The 18,037-nt window shown below is 41.0% G+C and overlaps 1 protein-coding gene across 5 annotated transcripts in view; it reads right to left on the bottom strand.

Moving 5' to 3' along the window:
* The window catches only part of HOOK3 (hook microtubule tethering protein 3), a 1,188,278-nt gene that overhangs the window by 1,006,726 nt on the left and 163,515 nt on the right, over positions 1-18,037 (bottom strand). For all 5 annotated transcript variants that reach the window (XM_029601894.1, XM_029601878.1, XM_029601884.1 and 2 more), the window contains exon 4: positions 373-423. In XM_029601894.1, the coding sequence (XP_029457754.1) occupies positions 373-423 (51 nt within the window). The remainder of the gene's footprint in view (positions 1-372; positions 424-18,037) is intronic.

Raw genomic sequence — 18,037 nt, 5'->3', positions numbered from 1 at the left:
AAACAGACTGAGGAGAGTAGATCTGCCTGCGCGGGAACACACACACGCAGGCGCAGAGGATACAAAAATCAACCTCTGCTTTATCAAGCTCCGCCTCCCGGACCTGATGGACAGATCCCATGACAGCATGGCTAATTCAGCCCTGCTATCGACGGGAAAATATGGAGTCAAGAAAAAAATGTTTCACTGCTGCAGAATTGGCTACAAATGTAGCATTTTGTTTTGTTTTTTTTGTCTTGCCCTGAATTTCTGGATAAAAATATTATTTAGGGAATTAGAAGGTAGACTTCTGGTCTTTCAACCTAAGCAACCGTGTAACCAATATACAAACATTCAAAGAGTAGATAAATGTGAACACTGAAAATGTCTTACCTCGTGATTGTAATCAAGAATTCCTTTCAAAATTTTCTTTAGGTTGCTGATCTATTGGAAGAAAGAATGATCAAAGACAATTGATTGTCATAAATAAATGTGTATCAGCAGTACTAGCTATATTTCACAAAATAATCTCTTGTTTCTGCTTTTGGTCATTTTCTCAGGCCTCATTTCTCTTTCACTCTAATATATTTTAAATACTATATAGTTAAATACTTTTTGAGAAATAATGCTCATACTTACTCCTTGATTTGAAAATTGCCTTTCCTGAGTCCATTTATTCAGTGATTCATATTTTACATGTAGCTTAGTAGAATGAGTTTTCAAAAATTTTAAATACCAATTCTGACTCAGGAATGATAAAAAAAACCTAACAAAATGGGAGATGTGTATGATTTGTTTTTACTTTTGAAATACATTTTAAAATATATCCTTTAATGCATTCAAGAAGATTCAGCTAGATGGTGACCCAATTACATTTTAAATTTATTTCCAAACATTTGATATTCTGCTTTTATCCAGAGCAGACTCAAAGTAGATTACAATAAATTAGAATGACTTAACAAATCAGTATCAGAGAAAACTCTTGAACTTGACAAAAGTTATATTAAATTAAATTTTGGTACTAAACACACAAAGTATAAAATTGAACTTTGACAGACAGTACCAGAACTATTTTAACATACAAGGTCAAACCTGACCCAGACAAATAGCTCTATCAGTACATGCCAGCAAGAAAATCCCTTATAGTTCAGGCCACCATCAGTAAATGTGGTGCCACCTTCACACTGTGTTACAATCCTTATTATTTTCTGGTCTAGACTACTGCAATGCTCTATAGCTTGGTCTTCCTGATTATTCCTTCCGTCTCCTGCAATTGATCCAAAACAATGCTGCCTGTATTTTGTTAGGTATTTCTAAGAAAGATCATCTCTCACCCGTTTTAACCTCCTTACATTGGCTTCCTGATAAATTCAGAATCAAATATAAAATTCTATCCATTATACATAACCCAACATCTATTTGGCTGTGCTCCTTTCTGTGTGTGTACCAACCAAAAAGACATTTACGATCATTAAACAAATGCTTACTCGAAGTTCCCTCAATTCGCCTAGCTCAAATTGACATTACTAGGAAATGCGCATTTTCAGTCACCAGTCCCCTACTATGAGATTCTTTGCCAGATTTTCTAAGACATATTTCAAATTCGAAAGATTTAAAAAAAAAAAAAAAAGCTGAAAACCTACTTGTTTCCACTGCTTTCAGCTCTCCATCCCTTCCTTGTAAAATTCAGACCTCCATATCCCCATACGATTGAACACAGGCTTTTTTTTCTTCTCTTTACTTTTATGATATGCGCTCTTACTATTTTAATTCATTATTTGTTTTTATGCTTAATATGGATGTTTTACCTGTAAACTGTTTGATCATCTTTAATTGCAAAAGCGGTATATGCATTTTAAATAAATAAATAAATCTGCATATCATCCTGTATCCTTCAGAGAAAATGGGTGACACTGCAAGCAAGTCCTAACAATAGCTCTTTGGATGACCTGCCAGTATGCTAATATTGAACAACAGCTTCTACAAAGTGCAAAATTTATGGAGGTCCAATGTTCTTGATAAATTTAGCGACTCTTCGTTCACAGTCTGAAAAGATATCAAGCAATTAAAGATGATCAAAACAGTTTACACATTCCAGTGGGAGCACTGAGAGGAGAGGATCACCTTGCTGGTGGCTGAAAGGAATCAGTAAGTTTTTGCTTGGGACATTGTCTTTTTTAAAAGTACTGGGGCAAAGTTAACTATTTGGGAATATTATTTAGTGTGTTTGTGCATTTAATAGTCAGTAGGTAGCAAATAAACAAGTTAGACTGTATTTTTAAATAGTCAGTCAGTAAGGCAGCTAGTAAGCAGAACTGAGTTTTTGTATTTAAAAAAAAGAAGTAGCCAGAAGCTAGAAATCAGCTAGGAGCAGTGTATACCTAAGTAAAAAGGATGAAACGTTCAGTTCAGTTCAGTTACTCACCTTGGAAAGGTGTTGAGATAGTACCTATTAAAACCAAATCACACTAACAATTGTTAATCAATAGAGCAGTGAGTCACTCTGAATACCTGAAGTTAGATTGTTTGTATTTCCCAACCTTCCCACCCTTTGCTCATCCTTTAATTTATAGGCAGGTGCCACTTTCACAAAAAAAAACCCCAAAAACTTTATTGACAGTTTGCTCAGTCCCCTGTAGGACACTACCAGACATATAGTGAATTCACTAATACATTTAAAGGACGTTAGACATATTCCTACTCCCATAGCAACCTAAAGCTTAACTAGGAACTGAACAAAATTGAGATGAAGGCAGCAGTCCAGAGGCAAAGGAGGGGCTTCCCAGTCTTTTGCATCGAGTGTCACATGTATGATTTTTTTTACCTGCCGGTGAGAAGTTATACATGTGCTTGCGATGCAAAGAGCTCCTGGCTCTCAGAGAACGAGTCCGATCTCTGGAGGCTAGAGTGGCAGATCTGGAGGAGCTGAGGCAGACAGAGAGGTATATAGATGAGACCCTTCAGGGACATAGTAGCCAAGTCTCAACTTCAGACTGGCAGCCCTGGTGCTGCCCTAGAGGAAGGTGGTCTCATGATTGGAGAGCATCAACCTGGTGCAGCAGGAAAGGATCCTATAGCAAGGACCTGCTCTCCAGGTGGTGCATTGTCCTTTCGCACCGAGGATATCTCCCCAAGGCCTACAGCCCAGGAGGGAAGGGTTAGGTCGGCCGTCATAGTTGGTGATTAGATTATTAGGAATGTAGACAGCTGTGTGGCTGGTGGGCGTGAGGATCGCCTGGTAACATGCCTACCTGGTGCGAAGGTGGCGGACCTCACGCGTCACCTAGATAGGATTTTAGACAGTGCTGGGGAGGAGCCGGCTGTCGTGGTACATGTGAGCACCAACATAGGAAAATGTGGGAGGGAGGTTCTGGAAGCCAAATTTAGGCTCTTAGGTAGAAAGCTTAAATCCAGAACCTCCAGGGTAGCATTCTCTGAAATGCTCCCTGTTCCACGCACAGGTCACCAGAGGCAAGCAGAGCTCCGGAGTCTCAATGCGTGGATGAGACGATTGTGCAAGGAAGAGGGATCCAGTTTTGTTAAGAACTGGGGAACCCTTTTGGGGAAGGGGAGTCTCTTCCGAAGGGATGGGCTCCACCTTAACCAGGGTGAAACCAGACCGATGACGCTAACCTTCAAAAAGGAGATAGAGCAGCTTTTAAACTAGAACAAAGGGGAACGCCAACAGTCGCTCAGCAGCGCATGGTTCGGAGAGAGGTATCTTCAAAGGATACTAATGATACATTAGAATTAGGGCATCCCGACAGTGAGGTTCCAATAATAAGAAAAGTAGTCCAAGTGCATGTAACTAAAAACTCACCTGAGCTAAAAAATTCTAACTTATCCCTATCAATTAAAAAGCAGAATGAAAATACAAACAAAAAACAAATTTTGAAATGTTTGTATGCTAATGCCAGAAGTCTAAGAAGTAAAATGGGGAGAATTAGAATGTATAGCAGTGAATGATGACAGACTTAATTGGCATCTCAGAGACATGGTGGAAGGAGGACAACCAATGGGACAATGCTATACCGCCATATATATAACTTATATCGCCATGACAGAGAGGAGCACCCAGGAGGCGGTGTGGCGCTTTATGTCCGGGATGGCATAGAGTCCAACAGGATAAACATCCTGCATGAGACTAAATGCAAAATTGAATTTTTATGGGTAGAAATCCCTTGTGTGTCGGGGAAGACTAGAGTGATAGTATACTACCGCCCACCTGGTCAAGATGGTGAGACTGACAGTGAAATGCTAAGAGAAATTAGGTAAGCTTATCAAATTGGTAGTGCGGTAATAATGGGAGACTTCAAATACCCCAATATTGAACTGGGTAAATGTATCAACGGGACACGCTAGAGAGATACAGTTCCTGGATGGAATAAATGATAGCTTTATGGAACAATTGGTTCAGGAACCGACACGAGAGGGAGCAATTTTAGATCTAATTCTCAGTGGAGCACGGGATTTGGTGAGACAGGTAACGGTGGTGGGGCCGCTTGGCAATGGTGATCATAATATGATCAAATTTGAATTAATGACTGGAAGGGGAACAGTAAGCAAATCCACAGCTCTCGTTCTAAACTTTCAAAAGGAAAACTTTGATAAAATGAGAAAAATTGTTAGAAAAAAAACTGAAAGGAGCAGCTACAAAGTAAAAATGTGCAAGAGGCATGGGTCATTATTAAAAAATACCATCCTAGCAGAGTCCAGATGTATTCCACACATTAAGAAAGGTGGAAAGAAGGCAAAACGAGTTAAAAGGTTAAAAGGGGAGGTGAAAGAAGCTATTTTAGCCAAAAGATCTTCATTCAAAAATTGGAAGAAGAATCCAACAGAAAAAAATAGGATAATACATAAATGTTGGCAAGTTAAATGTAAGACATTGATAAGACAGGCTAAGAGAGAATTTGAAAAGAAGTTGGCCGTAGAGGCAAAAACTCACAGTAAAAAATATATCCAAAGCCAGAAAGCCTGTGAGGGAGTCAGTTGGATCGTTAGATGATCGAGGGGTTAAAGTGGCACTTAGAGAAGATAAGGCCATCACGGAAAGATTAAATGATGTCTTTGATTCGGTGTTTACTGAAGAGGATGTTGGGGAGGTACCCTAACTGGAGAAGGTTTTCATGGGTAATGATTCAGATGGACTGAACCAAATCATGGTGAACCTAGAAGATGTGGTAGACCTCATTGACAAACTGGTGTGTACACCATCCACTTGGACTGGATGGTGTACACCCCAGAATTCTGAAGGAACTAAAAAATGAAATTTCAGACCTATTAGTAAAATTTGTAACCTATCATTAAAATCATCCATTGTACCTGAAGACTGGAGGACAGCTAATGTAACCCCAATATTTAAAAAGGGCTCCAGGGGCGATCCAGGAAACTACTGACTTCAATGCCAGGAAAATAGTGGAAACTGTTCTAAACATATAGAAAGACATGGTTTAATGGAACAAAGTCATCTTGGTTTTACCCAAGGCAAGTCTTGCCTCACAAATCTGCTTCACTTTTTTTGAAGGAGTTAAACATGTGGATAAAGGTGAACCGGTATATGTAGGGTACTTGGATTTTCAGAAGGTGTTTGACAAAGTTCCTCATGAGAGGCTTCTAGGAAAAGTAAAAAATCATGGGATAGGTGGCAATGTCCTTTCATTGATTACAAACTGGCTAAAAGACAGGAAACAGAGTAGGATTAAATGGACAATTTTCTCAGTGGAGTGCCTCAGGGATCTGTATTGGGACCCTTACTTTTCAATATATTTATAAATGATCTGGAAAGAAATATGACGAGTGAGGTAATCAAATTTGAAGATACAAAATTGTTCAGAGTAGTTAAATCACAAGCAGATTGTGATAAATTGCAGGAAGACCTTGTGAGACTGGAAAATTGTGCCTCAAAATGACAAATGAAATTTAATGTGGATAAGTGCAAGGTGATGCATATAGGGAAAAATAACCCATGCAATAGTTACACAATGTTAGGTTCCATATTAGCTGCTACTACCCAAGAAAGAGATCTAGGCATCATAGTGGATAACACATTGAAATCGGTTCAGTGTGCTGCGGCAGTCAAAAAAGCAAACAGAACATTGGGAATTATTAGAAAGAGAATGGTGAATAAAATGGAAAATGTCATAATGCCTCTGTATTGCTCCGTGGTGAGACCGCACCTTGAATACTGTGTACAATTCTGGTCGCCGCATCTCAAAAAAGATATAAAACTGTCCTTCAAGCCCTCATTTTTTCAGGTTTGGATTACTGCAACTCCCTATTGATTGGCCTTCCAAAATCTTCCTTGAGACCCTTGCAGCTCCTTCAGAATGCTGCAGCCAGAGTTCTAACAGGTACAAGAAAAGCTGATCACATTACACCTGTTCTCAACCAATTACAGTGGCTCCCTATTGAAAAAAGAGCAGAATTCAAAGTCCTCACCATACTCCACAAAGCAATATACAATGCCGACTATTCCGCCTTTGATGACATCATTCACATCCATTGCTCCCAACGTACTACACGAACCGCCAGCAAAATTAATCTAGTGATTCCCTCACTACCACAGGCTAAATTATCCTCCACCAGAAACAGAGCCTTTTCCATCATCGGCCCTAAGCTCTGGAACTCGCTTCCTCATTGCCTCACCAATCAGATAACTTAAAATCCTTCAAAAAAGACTTAATACCCTGGCTTCTCAGCCAATCTTTTAAAGATAGCACTCAATGACTTTAAAATTCTTTTATATATTCTGCCATTTTTCAATCTTCAATCTCCCTGTTACAATGATACAGATGCCCTTCAATGCTTTATGAGATATATGTACATCTATTCAGGGTTCTATCCTGTGTTATCTTGTTATACATTCTCCTGTTGTATTTACTATCGTTAATTTTAAATTGTAATCTTCATACATCGTTCTATGTAACATGTTGTTTCTGTATGTAAACTGGAGTGAAGGCAACTCTGCTATACCTCGGTATATAAAAAATGCTAAATTAAATAAATAATTACAGAGAAGGGCTACAGAGAAGGGCTACCAAAATGATAAGGGGAATGGAACAGCTCCCCTATGAGGAAATACTAAAGAGGTTAGGACTTTTCAGCTTGGAGAAGAGACGGCTGAGAGGGGATATGAAAGAGGTGTTTAAAATCATGATAGGTGTAGAATGGGTAGAAGTGAATCTGTTATTTACACTTTCGGATAATAGAAAGTCTAGGGGGCACTCCATGAAGTTAGCATGTGACACATTTAAAACTAATCGGAGAAATTTCTTTTTCACTCAGCGCACAATTAAACTCTGGAATTTGTTGCCAGAGGATGTGGGTAGTGCAGTTAATATTTCATACAGGAACACCGGTATAAAAAAAATATAAAAATAAATAAATAAAGTTGTGTTTAAATAAGGATTGGATAAGTTCTTGGAGGAGAAGTCCATTACCTGCTATTAAGTTGACTTAGAAAATAGCCACTGCTATTACTAGCAACGGTAACATGGAATAGACTTAATTTTTGGGTACTTGCTAGGTTTCTTATGGCCTGGATTGGCCACTGTTGGAAACAGGATGTTGGGCTTGATGGACCTTTGGTCTGACCCAGTATGGCATGTTCTTATGTTCTCATATCAAATATTTACATAATTTGTGTGCATGTTAATTTTTAATCTGCATGTACATGCCTTATTTATCAAGAGTTTCCACCTGCTTCTGCTTTTCAGAGGTAGAGAAGGAACATTCTCAGGTCCTGGGTTGACAGACAGATCCTGCACAACAATGACAGCTACCAGCTGGACTCAAGGTGAGACACACTGGGTTCCAATTGGATGCCACACTGATTTCAAGAGGCTGAGCTAGTAGGGGGTTATTAAAATAGGAGAAAAATCTCCAACAGAAGTTGTATTAGAACCTTATCTCATACCAGTTAAGCTGCTTTAAAAAAAATTCTGGTGACCATTACTAAGTAACCATTCTGATTCAGCTCTCCAGGACAGGAACTCTATGTATCCCCCTTTCCCAGAGAAGATGCAGAATGCTTGCAACTCTGGTTCACTGTGATCTCACTTTCTATCTAGTCTTCAGTAAGCTCCACAAAAATTGCTTTACTGACAGACTGTAGTAATGGCAATAACAGGCTGACCAGTCTGTCACAGTGACACCTTGGAGCATAGAAAGTGTTACAGCAAGAACTCACATGTTAACACAAGTTCAAATATATGCACTTATTCGTAGAATTTTCTTTGACAATTAGTACATCACAGCCCACCAGCATCCATAGTTTCTGTGTAATTGTCTCTGCTTTGTTCAACATAAGAAGAAGAAAGCATATATCTCAACAGGAGGTCCTTTCCAGTGACTGAGTGCTGCTGTCTGTTTTCAACTCTGAATGCCCACTGGATGGCTTCATAAATATATATAGAACAGAGCATCCACCAGCACAATATCTGGATTTTCAGCATAAGAACATGTCATACTGGGTCACACCAAGGGTCCATCAAGCCCAGCATCCTGTTTGCAACAGTGGCCAATCTAGGCCATAAGAACCAGGCAAGTACCCAAAATCTAAGTCAATCCCATGCTACTGTTGCTAGTATTAGCAGTGGCTATTTTTTTTCAGACAGCTTAATTAATAGCAGGTAATGAACTTCTCCTCTAAGAACTTATCCAATCCTTTTTTAAATCCAGCTACACTAATTACACTAACCACATCCCCTGGCAACAAATTCCAGAATTTAATTGTGTGTTCAGTGAAAAAGAACTCTCTCAGATTAGTTTTAAATATTCCACGTGCTTACTTCATGGAGTGCCCCCAGTCCTATTATCCGAAAAAGTAAATAAATAGATTCACATTTCCCGTTCTAGACCTCTCTTGATTTTAAACACCTCTATCATATCACCCCTCAGCCGTCTCTTCTACAAGCTGAACAGTCCTAACCTCTTTAGTCTTTCCTCGTAGGGGAGCTGTTCCATCCCCTTTATCATTTTGGTCGCCCTTCTCTGTACCTTCTCCATCACAGCTATATCTTTTTTGAGATGTGGTGACCAGAATTGTACACAGTATTCAAGGTGCGATCTCATGAGGGAGCGATACAGAGGCATGACATTTTCCGTTGTTTTCACCATTCCTTAATAATTCCCAACATTCTGTTTGCTTTTTTGACTGTCACAGCACACTGAACCAATGATTTCAATGTGTTATCCACTATGATGCCTCTCTCTCTTTCTTGGGTGGTAGCTCCTAATATGGAACCTAACATTGTGTAAATATAGCATGGGTTATTTTTCCCTATATAAAAAAGCATGGGTTATTTTTCCCTATATAAAAAAAAAAAAAATAAATATATATATATATATATATATACACACACACACACACACATATACATATACATACACATCACCTTGCACTTGTCCACATTAAATTTCAGCTGCCATTTGGATGCCCAATTTTCCAGTCTCACAAGGTCTTCCTGCAATTTATCACAATCCGCTTGTGATTTAACTACTCTGATTAATTTTGTATCATCTGCAAATTTGATTACCTCACTCGTCGTATTCCTTTCCAGATCATTTATAAATATATTGAAAAGCACGGGTCCCAATGCAGATCCCTGAGGCACTCCACTGCCCACTCCCTTGCAGGCTTTCTGCTTCAGATATATTTTTAAATGTTTTTACTGTGAGTTTTTGCCTCTACAGCCAACTTCTTTTCAAATTCTCTCTTAGCCTGTCTTATCAATGTCTTACATTTAACTTGCCAACACTTATGCTTTCTCCTATTTTCTTCTGTTGAATCCTTCTTCCAATTTTTTAATGAAGATCTTTTGGCTAAAACTTCAATTTAAAAAATATTAAGAAACTGAACAAAAGAAATGCTATGCTGGGTCAGACCAAGATCCATCAAGCCTCACTTCTAGTCTCCAACAGTGTTCAGTCCGGATTACAAGCACCCAGCAAATCCCATAAAGTAGGTCTACTTCCTGTCACTTGCTCCAAGGGAAAGCAATAGCTTTCTCTAGTCTACCTGGCTAATGTTGTATGGACTTTCCATCTAGGAACTTCTCCAAACCTTTCAAATCCTGCTATGCTAATCAATTTGACCATATCCTCTGACAACAGATTCCTAAGGGAAGCTGCTCCATCCCTTTTATCATTTTTGTTGCTCTCCTCTACAACTTTTCTGGTTCGGTTTCTTTTTTGAGAACTGCACATAAGACTCAAGGTGCTGTCACCATGGATTGATATAGAAGCAATTTATCATCAGTTTTACTCTCCATTCTTTTTCGGATCATTCCTAACATTCTATTTGCTTTATTAAGCACTGCCACACACTGAACTGAGGGATTTCAATGTATTGTCCACAAGGTATCCAAGGTTCTTTTCCTAATATGGAACCAGCATTGAGTACCCGTAATTTGGATTATTTTTCCTATGTGCATCACTTTGTATTTTTCCATATTAAATTTCACCTGCCCAGATGCACAGGCTCCTAGTCTCAAAAGGTTCTTCTGCAGTTCCTCAATTAGCTGCTGATTTATTTAAGAATCTTATAGCCTGCATCCTCCTATATATGTTTGGTGTGGATAACAATTTAAACATATTCACAACACATTTCAAATAGCGCAGTTGTTACCTGTAACAGGATGCTAGTCCTCAAGTGTGGATGACATCTTCCGATTGAGGAAGGACCCAAAAAACAAAGCCGTTATCGGTCTAGGGTAGCCATGGATGTGAGAAAAACAAAAATAAGACCGATGCCTTGGAAAGAAAATGTATTCAATATAACAATACCCATGGCTATTGCTTTTGTTTTTCTCACATCTTCCGATTAAGCCCAGCATGGAAAACTTTTGTCAAAGTTTCTAGAAGTTTTGACCAGCACACTGAGCATGCCCAGCATGCCACTATCCGCCCCGTCCACATGAGGTCCCCCTTCAGTCTTGTAACATAGTAAAAATACGAGTGAAAAAATAAAAACAAACCGGAAGGAGAATCCAACTCTGTGGGGAGGCGGGTGAGATTCCTGAGGACTAACATCCTGCTGTCCTAGGAGAACACCTGTTGAACAGGAAAGATTTGAGCCATCTGAGTGTATATATAGTCTTTGATGTTTTGGCACTTAACAAGAAGCTGGTGACTGACAGTGTCAAAGGTGACAGATTTAGGAGTAAGACTGAATTGCCAGCTTAGCATTCAGGAGGATGTTTTCTGTACTGAGACATTTCCTGAAGCTGGATTGGTATGTGTATGAAGTATGTTGCCCTCTTCTAGGAAGTCTACGAAATAGACTACTTTTTCCCACGAATCTGGATAAGAAAAGATGGTTGGAAACTGGGTGATATTGTCAACAACTTTTTAATCCAGATTAGTTTCTTTAAGATAGACTGGAATCAAACTTTTTTCAGTAAGAGAGGTAGGGAACTTTGGGTTAGCTTGGCAATTATTATGGTGGTTAGTGACGAAGCTAGATCTTAACACACTGAAGAGTTAGAGGGGTATGGGGTCTAATAAGTAAGTGGATCGACTGATCCTTTGGAGAATCTTCTCTAAATTCTGAGAATGGGGTACAGTCTGGGGGGGGGGGGGTTAAAATGACCTGCTTGAGGTTGAAGGAGGGGTATATGGGGTGGGTTAAGTGGGTTTGAGGGGAGCAAAGTGGAGGAAGGATTGACAAAGGAGGAGCAGTTTGAATTTTTTCAATCAAGAATTCCACAAAGTTATCTATGGAAATATCCTTTGTGGTGGTATTTAGCAACTGGAAGACTAGCTTGGAAAGTTTTCCAGGGAAGCTCTTTTTTTTGCCAGCTGAATGGCTGCCTTTCATTTTTTTTGTGCAGATGCATAAGTTGGTATTTGGTTTTTGTTTATGCCATTTTCCATTCAAGTTCTTGGGACCGTTTATGTATTTATTTAAAAGCATGTTTACCGTTCCCCTCCAAAGCTCGGTGGGGGGGGGGGGGGAGACATTAAAAACATACATAATATTGAAACAAAACAGGGCATTCACAAATAGAATAAGAGTACGACGATAAAACAATCAGTGGAAGTATAACATAGCATCTGGAGCTAGGTGGTATAGGCAGTGCTTCCCAACCTTTTAGCTTTGTGGCACACCTAGTACAGGGTTCACTTTGTTGTGGCACACCAACCACTTTCCTCTTCTATTTCCTTGCTCCCCATCCCACTGGCAACATCACCACTTTCTCTCTTCCCTCTTTCCCCACCATCATAATCACCCCTCTTCCCCTGGCATTATCTTCTCTTCTCTCTCCACCACCCCCATCAACATCACTTTCTCTATCCCTCATTCTCTTCCCCCTCCCACCCCCTTGCATCACCACCACCAATCCTCCCCCACATCTTTTCCCCCTCCCCTCATATCACCACAATCCCTCTTCTTCTATTTCCCCCCCCCCCCCAATTATCTTCCCTCTCCCTCCACCCCCTGGAATTATCTCCTCTCTCATCATCATCATCACTACCATCATCCCTTTTCTTCTACCTCTCTCCCCCCACCCCCCACCCACTCCCTGGCATCATTCATCACATTTCCTGTCTCCCTACATCTCTTCTCCTCAACCCTGGCTTCACCGCCACCTTCCCTTTCCCTCTACCTCTCTTTCTCACTCCATGAAATCATTTTCTATCTCTCCCCCTTACAACACTCTACTACTGCAGACATCCCTGCTACATTATGTTGTAATGGAGAGATTACTTACCTGATAATCTCGTTTTCCTTAGTGCAGGCAGATGGACTCATTACAAATGGGTATAGTGTGCTCGTGCTAGCAGTTGGAGACGGATCTGACGTCAGCACGTGGTACATATACCCCTGCAGGAAGTGCAGGCGCTCAGTAATCTTCCTTGCAAAAGCTTTATGGATATATGTGTGACTGACTGATCAATTGACTGAACAGGATTAACCTGACCGATTGACAGTAGCTGGAGACCGCCAGTGTTCTCAACCGGAAGGCGTCGACACCCGGCAGGGTGGATGCCCAATGTCAGAAAACATGGCTTACCTTAAAACGGTGAATTCCCATGTATATCGGCAGCCGGGCGAGATGCTGAGTCCATCTGCCTACACTAAGGAAAACGAGATTATCACGTTAAGTAATCTCTCCATTTCCTAGCGTGTAGCAGATGGACTCATTACAAATGGGATGTACAAAAGCTATTCCCGGACTGGGTGGGAGGCTGCCCGAGGTCCGTTTAGGATTGCCCTTGCAAATTCTGTGTCCACCCTGGCCTGGACGTCCAGACGGTAAAATCTGGAGAAGGTATGGAGGGAGGACCACGTTGCCGCCCTGCATATCTCTGCAGGCGACAGTATCCTAGTTTCTGCCCAGGAGGCCGCTTGCGCTCTGGTAGAGTGAGCCTTGACCCGTAGAGGTGGTGGTTTTCCCTCTTCTACGTAGGCCGCCTTGATAACTTCTTTGATCCAGCGAGCAATTGTCGCCCGTGAGGCCGCTTCTCCTCGCCTCTTCCCGCTGTGAAGGACGAACAGGTGGTCCGTCTTTCATACTGCTTCCGAAATTTCCAGGTATCTGGACAATAGCCTGCCGATGTCGAGATGGCGCAGTATTCGAACTTCTTCCGACTTCTTCAAACCTTCCGTGGTTGGCAAGGATATGGTTTGGTTGAGGTGGAAGTGCGAGACTACCTTGGGTAAGAAGGAAGGAACCGTGCGAAGATGGATAGCCCCTGGGGTGATTCTGAGAAATGGATCGCGGCAGGACACAATACTAAGAGGAATGGATCATGGGAAGGCATACTTATTGATTTTATTGGATTTGTCGGCGGCGTTCGATACCATGAATCATCAATTTTTAACAACAAGATCAACTGAAATAGGAATGTCAGGAACAGTTTTGAAATGGTTTGAATCTTTTCTATCAAACCGTTTCTTTCAAGTACAAATAAAGAATACATGTTCCAGTAAATTGGACCTGAATACAGGAGTCCCGCAGGGTTCTGCATTATCGCCCCCACTGTTTAACATCTACATGTTGCCAATTTGTAAGGTGTTATCTGGTTTGGGACTAAAATATTTTTTGTATGCAGATGACATACAAATTCTACTACCAATAGAAACTTCAGTTGAGGATACATGTAAACTTCTATCTATATATCTGAAATCCATTAAATAGGTGCTGGTCCAGTTGAGACTTGTACTCAATATGGAAAAGACAGAGGTAATCATACTGGAAAGGAAAATTTCTCCCAGAGATATAAGCCAGATAAAATTTCAGGATAATATTACCTTACAATTTTCAGATTTAATTAGGGATTTAGGTGTCTTAATTGACCCAGAATTTACTTTTAAAAAGCATATTCTTGCAAAAGTCAGAGGGGGCTATGCAAAATTGTTGATGTTAAGAAGGTTAAAGCCACTGCTTGAAACCAATGATTTTCGCACAGTTTTGCAGGCCCTTATATTCGGTAGCCTATATTACTGTAACTCTCTCTTGTTGGGACTACAGATATCTACTATCCGCCCATTGCAGGTATTGCAGAATGCGGCAGCTAGAGTCCTGACAGGGGTAAGCAAGAATGTTCATATTACACCTATACTGGTTAAATTGCACTGGCTGCCGATAGAGTACCGCATTAAATTTAAGGCGATGCGTATTTTACATAAATTCATTTTTGCAGACCAGGTGGACTGGCTGAATGCAGCTATAAAATTACACGTCCCTCAAAGGAATCTGCGCTCTGCAAATAAGGGCTTGCTTTCTTTACCAACAGACCAGTCAGCACATCTTAATCAAGTTAGAGAAAGAGCGCTATCCTTGGCGGGCCCGGGAATTTGGAACTCACTTCCAACTCCATTGAGGCTAGAAACAAACTTTAAGAAGTTTAAGCGGGAACTCAAGACCTGGTTCTTCAATAAAGCCTATACAGTATAATATAATATGCTGATGAAAATATTGGGACCGATTTTAGTCTTTTGAAAGTTGTTGAGTATTCTATAAAACCCATAGTGGATAACAGTTTTAGATATGTTTGATGTTTTGAAGAAGTAGATTGGAAGGATGGGAGTTTTTCTTTTTAAGAATTTATAGGTTCTACACACTGAAGGAGTCCTGGAGTGATGTAGGGCATGACAGGAGCTATGTTTTTAGGAATATTTTAGGATTATTAGATATTTTATGTAGAGAATGATAGTTTTAAGTTTTAAGTTAAATTTTATAATTTATGATATTTTATTGCTTTTATCTGTTGTAAACCGTTTCGAAAGATCTCTGAGCGACGGTATATAAAAAATGTTAAATAAATAAATACATAAATAAATACTCCCACGACACCCAATCAAAGGCTTTTTCCCGAATCAAAGCCTACAAGCATCGCCGCAGTCCCCTTATCTTTACATTCTTCCATGGCAATAAGTAACTTTGTCATGTTGGTACTAATGGTTCTCCCCTTAACAAAGCCTACCTGATTGGGTACAATGATATCTGGGAAGACCGTACTAAGTCTGTCTGCCATGATTTTAGCAAACAATTTTGCCTCAAAATTCAGAAGAGAGATTGGCCTATATGCTGCCAGGGATGACAAGTCCTTCCCAGGCTTCTCCAACACAGTGATATAAGCCTTAGTTGTTTCCACAGGGAAATGCCCTTGCTGTTGTGCCTCTTGATAGAAAAGGAGCAGATCCTCCCCTGCTTGGGCCATCAAACATTTATAATACTCTGCGCTTAGACCATCCGGCCCTGGGGCCTTGTTGGTTTTATTCGTGTGAATTGCACCCCTAAGCTCTTCCAGCCCAATAGGTCTATTTAGGTATTCTAACTGTTGTGTACTAATTTTTGGGATATGCAGTCCCTGAAAGAATTCCTCTTCTTGAGAAATCCCCCCTGTCCTGTCAGCATACAGGCAAGTATAAAATTTTCTAAATTCAGCACATATTTCTGACGCCAGCACCAGTGGTCTACCATTTTCACCCTTCAACTTATCTATGATTGTAGAGCCTCTCGCCAGATGGACCATGTTAGCCAGAAGCCTCCCCGACTTATTTCCCTATTGAAGTATCTCTGAGCCCCGCCCCGCAACATCTGCTGCGCACGTTCATGCAAGAGTGCGTTTAAAGCACATAAAATATCGTTGTATTCAGATTGAGCTTGAGGAGTACGCCGCTGGGCTAAGCTACGTTTAGCCTGCCCCAATCGCCGTTCCAAGTCCAGTATGTTTTTAACTATCGCTTTAGATTTAGCTATCATGTATGAGGTAATTTCCCCCCTCATTACCACTTTACTGGCGGCCCAGTAAAGCCCAGGGTCAGCCTTATGTGCTGCATTATGCCGCTCATACTCCCTCCACTTACTCTGCAGGAATTCCTTGAAATTTGCATTCCCACTAAGATGACTTGGGAATCTCCAGAGCCGCGTCCTATCCTCTCCTATGCCATCTTCAATGTCCACCCAAATTAAAGCATGGTCTGAGATCTCTATAGGTCCAATTTTTGCCTGCGGGGCTCTAGAAAACAAAGAGGTTGAGACCAAAATATAATCTATCCTAGATAATGTAGAGTGGCTTTTGAAACATGTGTATAGTCCCTTTCAGTAGGATTCATAATGCTCCAAATGTCGAGCAGGTGAAGCTCAGAGCATAGGTATGGAACTCCCTTACCAGATACATCCGGTAAGTTTTTTGGTGGGTGGGATTTGTCAACACTAGGGTCACTTACACAACTGAAATTCCCCATTACAATTAGGGGTCCCTTCATATTGGGGAGTAGTGTACCTATTAGGTCCCGAAAGAAAGAATGTGTATACACATTTGGCACGTATATAGTACATAAGGTAACAGTTCGTCCTTGTAACTGACCAATCAGTATAAGATACCTGCCCATCTCATCTGAGATCTGGGTAGTCAACTCAAACTTCAGGGATTTGTGAATTAACAATGTAACCCCTGCCTTGCGGTCAATAGCCGGAGAAGAGTAACAGTACCCGACCCATTGCCTCTTCAGCTTTGAACTTTCGGCCACTGTTAAGTGAGTTTCCTGGAGTGCAGCTATCCCCACTTTCTACCTTTGAAGGGCACTCAATATTTTTTGCCTTTTAATGGGTGAACCAATACCTCCCACATTCCAGGAGATGTAACATATCTTACCTATCTGGTAGCCAGTCTAGTAGAGAATGCGAATAAAGACATTTCCCCATGTGTGGGGACGGCCCCCCAACCTGGGCCATCATCCCACCGCTGGCTTGAAAGTGAAGTATGAGCCCCCATATCCCCACTGCAAGAAAAGAATCCCTGTTCCCATATCCCCTACCCCCCATATCAACCCCCCCCCCCATCCCACCTGTAGGTAACCAAAAACACAAATGCCCATCCAAATGCGGGCTAGAGGTTAGTTTAGATGTGCCCGGGTGCTGAACCCCCTCCGAGCTCTACCCCTAAACCTGAACCGAAAAATGTATACATACCCAGTTCTGTACTACCACCCCAGAGAGCCAGCCATTGAACATCTTAGCTCCAGAATGACATGGTGATATTGGAACAGTACATGCTTCTCTAAAATTCAAATCACATTCACAGCCTTAAATTTCAACATTGCTTTGGCGATAACTATATACCAAAAATTGAACCATAGATTCCCAGCCTTCCATTCAGGGCTGAAAGCATTCTTTAGCCACGTAGCCACCTTGTCCGGATCCTCAAATGTAGACACAGCTCCTTCTTTCCAAATTCGTAACGAGGCAGGGTATTGCAAGGCAAACTGGATATTTTGATTGAAGAGCTCTTTACACACACCAGAAAAGAGACGCCTCTTGGCCGCCACGGCCGCTGAGAAATCTTGAAAAATGACCACTTTGTGATCCTTATACCTCAATTCCTTTGTTTTGTGAAATGCAGTAAGAACAGTCGCCTGTTGCGTCCAGTTTAAAAATCTCGCAATCACCAACCTTGGACATCTGTCGGAGTCCCTCCGGGGACCCAGCCAATGCGCTCTTTCAATCTCCACTTTCCCTATTAAGTTAGGCAGGTTTAGTGCAGAAGGGAGCCAGTCCATCAAAAAAGTCTGCAGGTCTCCATCCTGCACATCTTCAGGGAT

This window comes from Rhinatrema bivittatum, chromosome 1 (genome assembly GCF_901001135.1).
Source record: "Rhinatrema bivittatum chromosome 1, aRhiBiv1.1, whole genome shotgun sequence".
NCBI classification, from domain to species: Eukaryota; Metazoa; Chordata; class Amphibia; order Gymnophiona; family Rhinatrematidae; genus Rhinatrema; species Rhinatrema bivittatum.
Note: the sequence above shows the minus strand (reverse complement) of the source record. Positions and strands in the feature narration are given on the sequence as shown.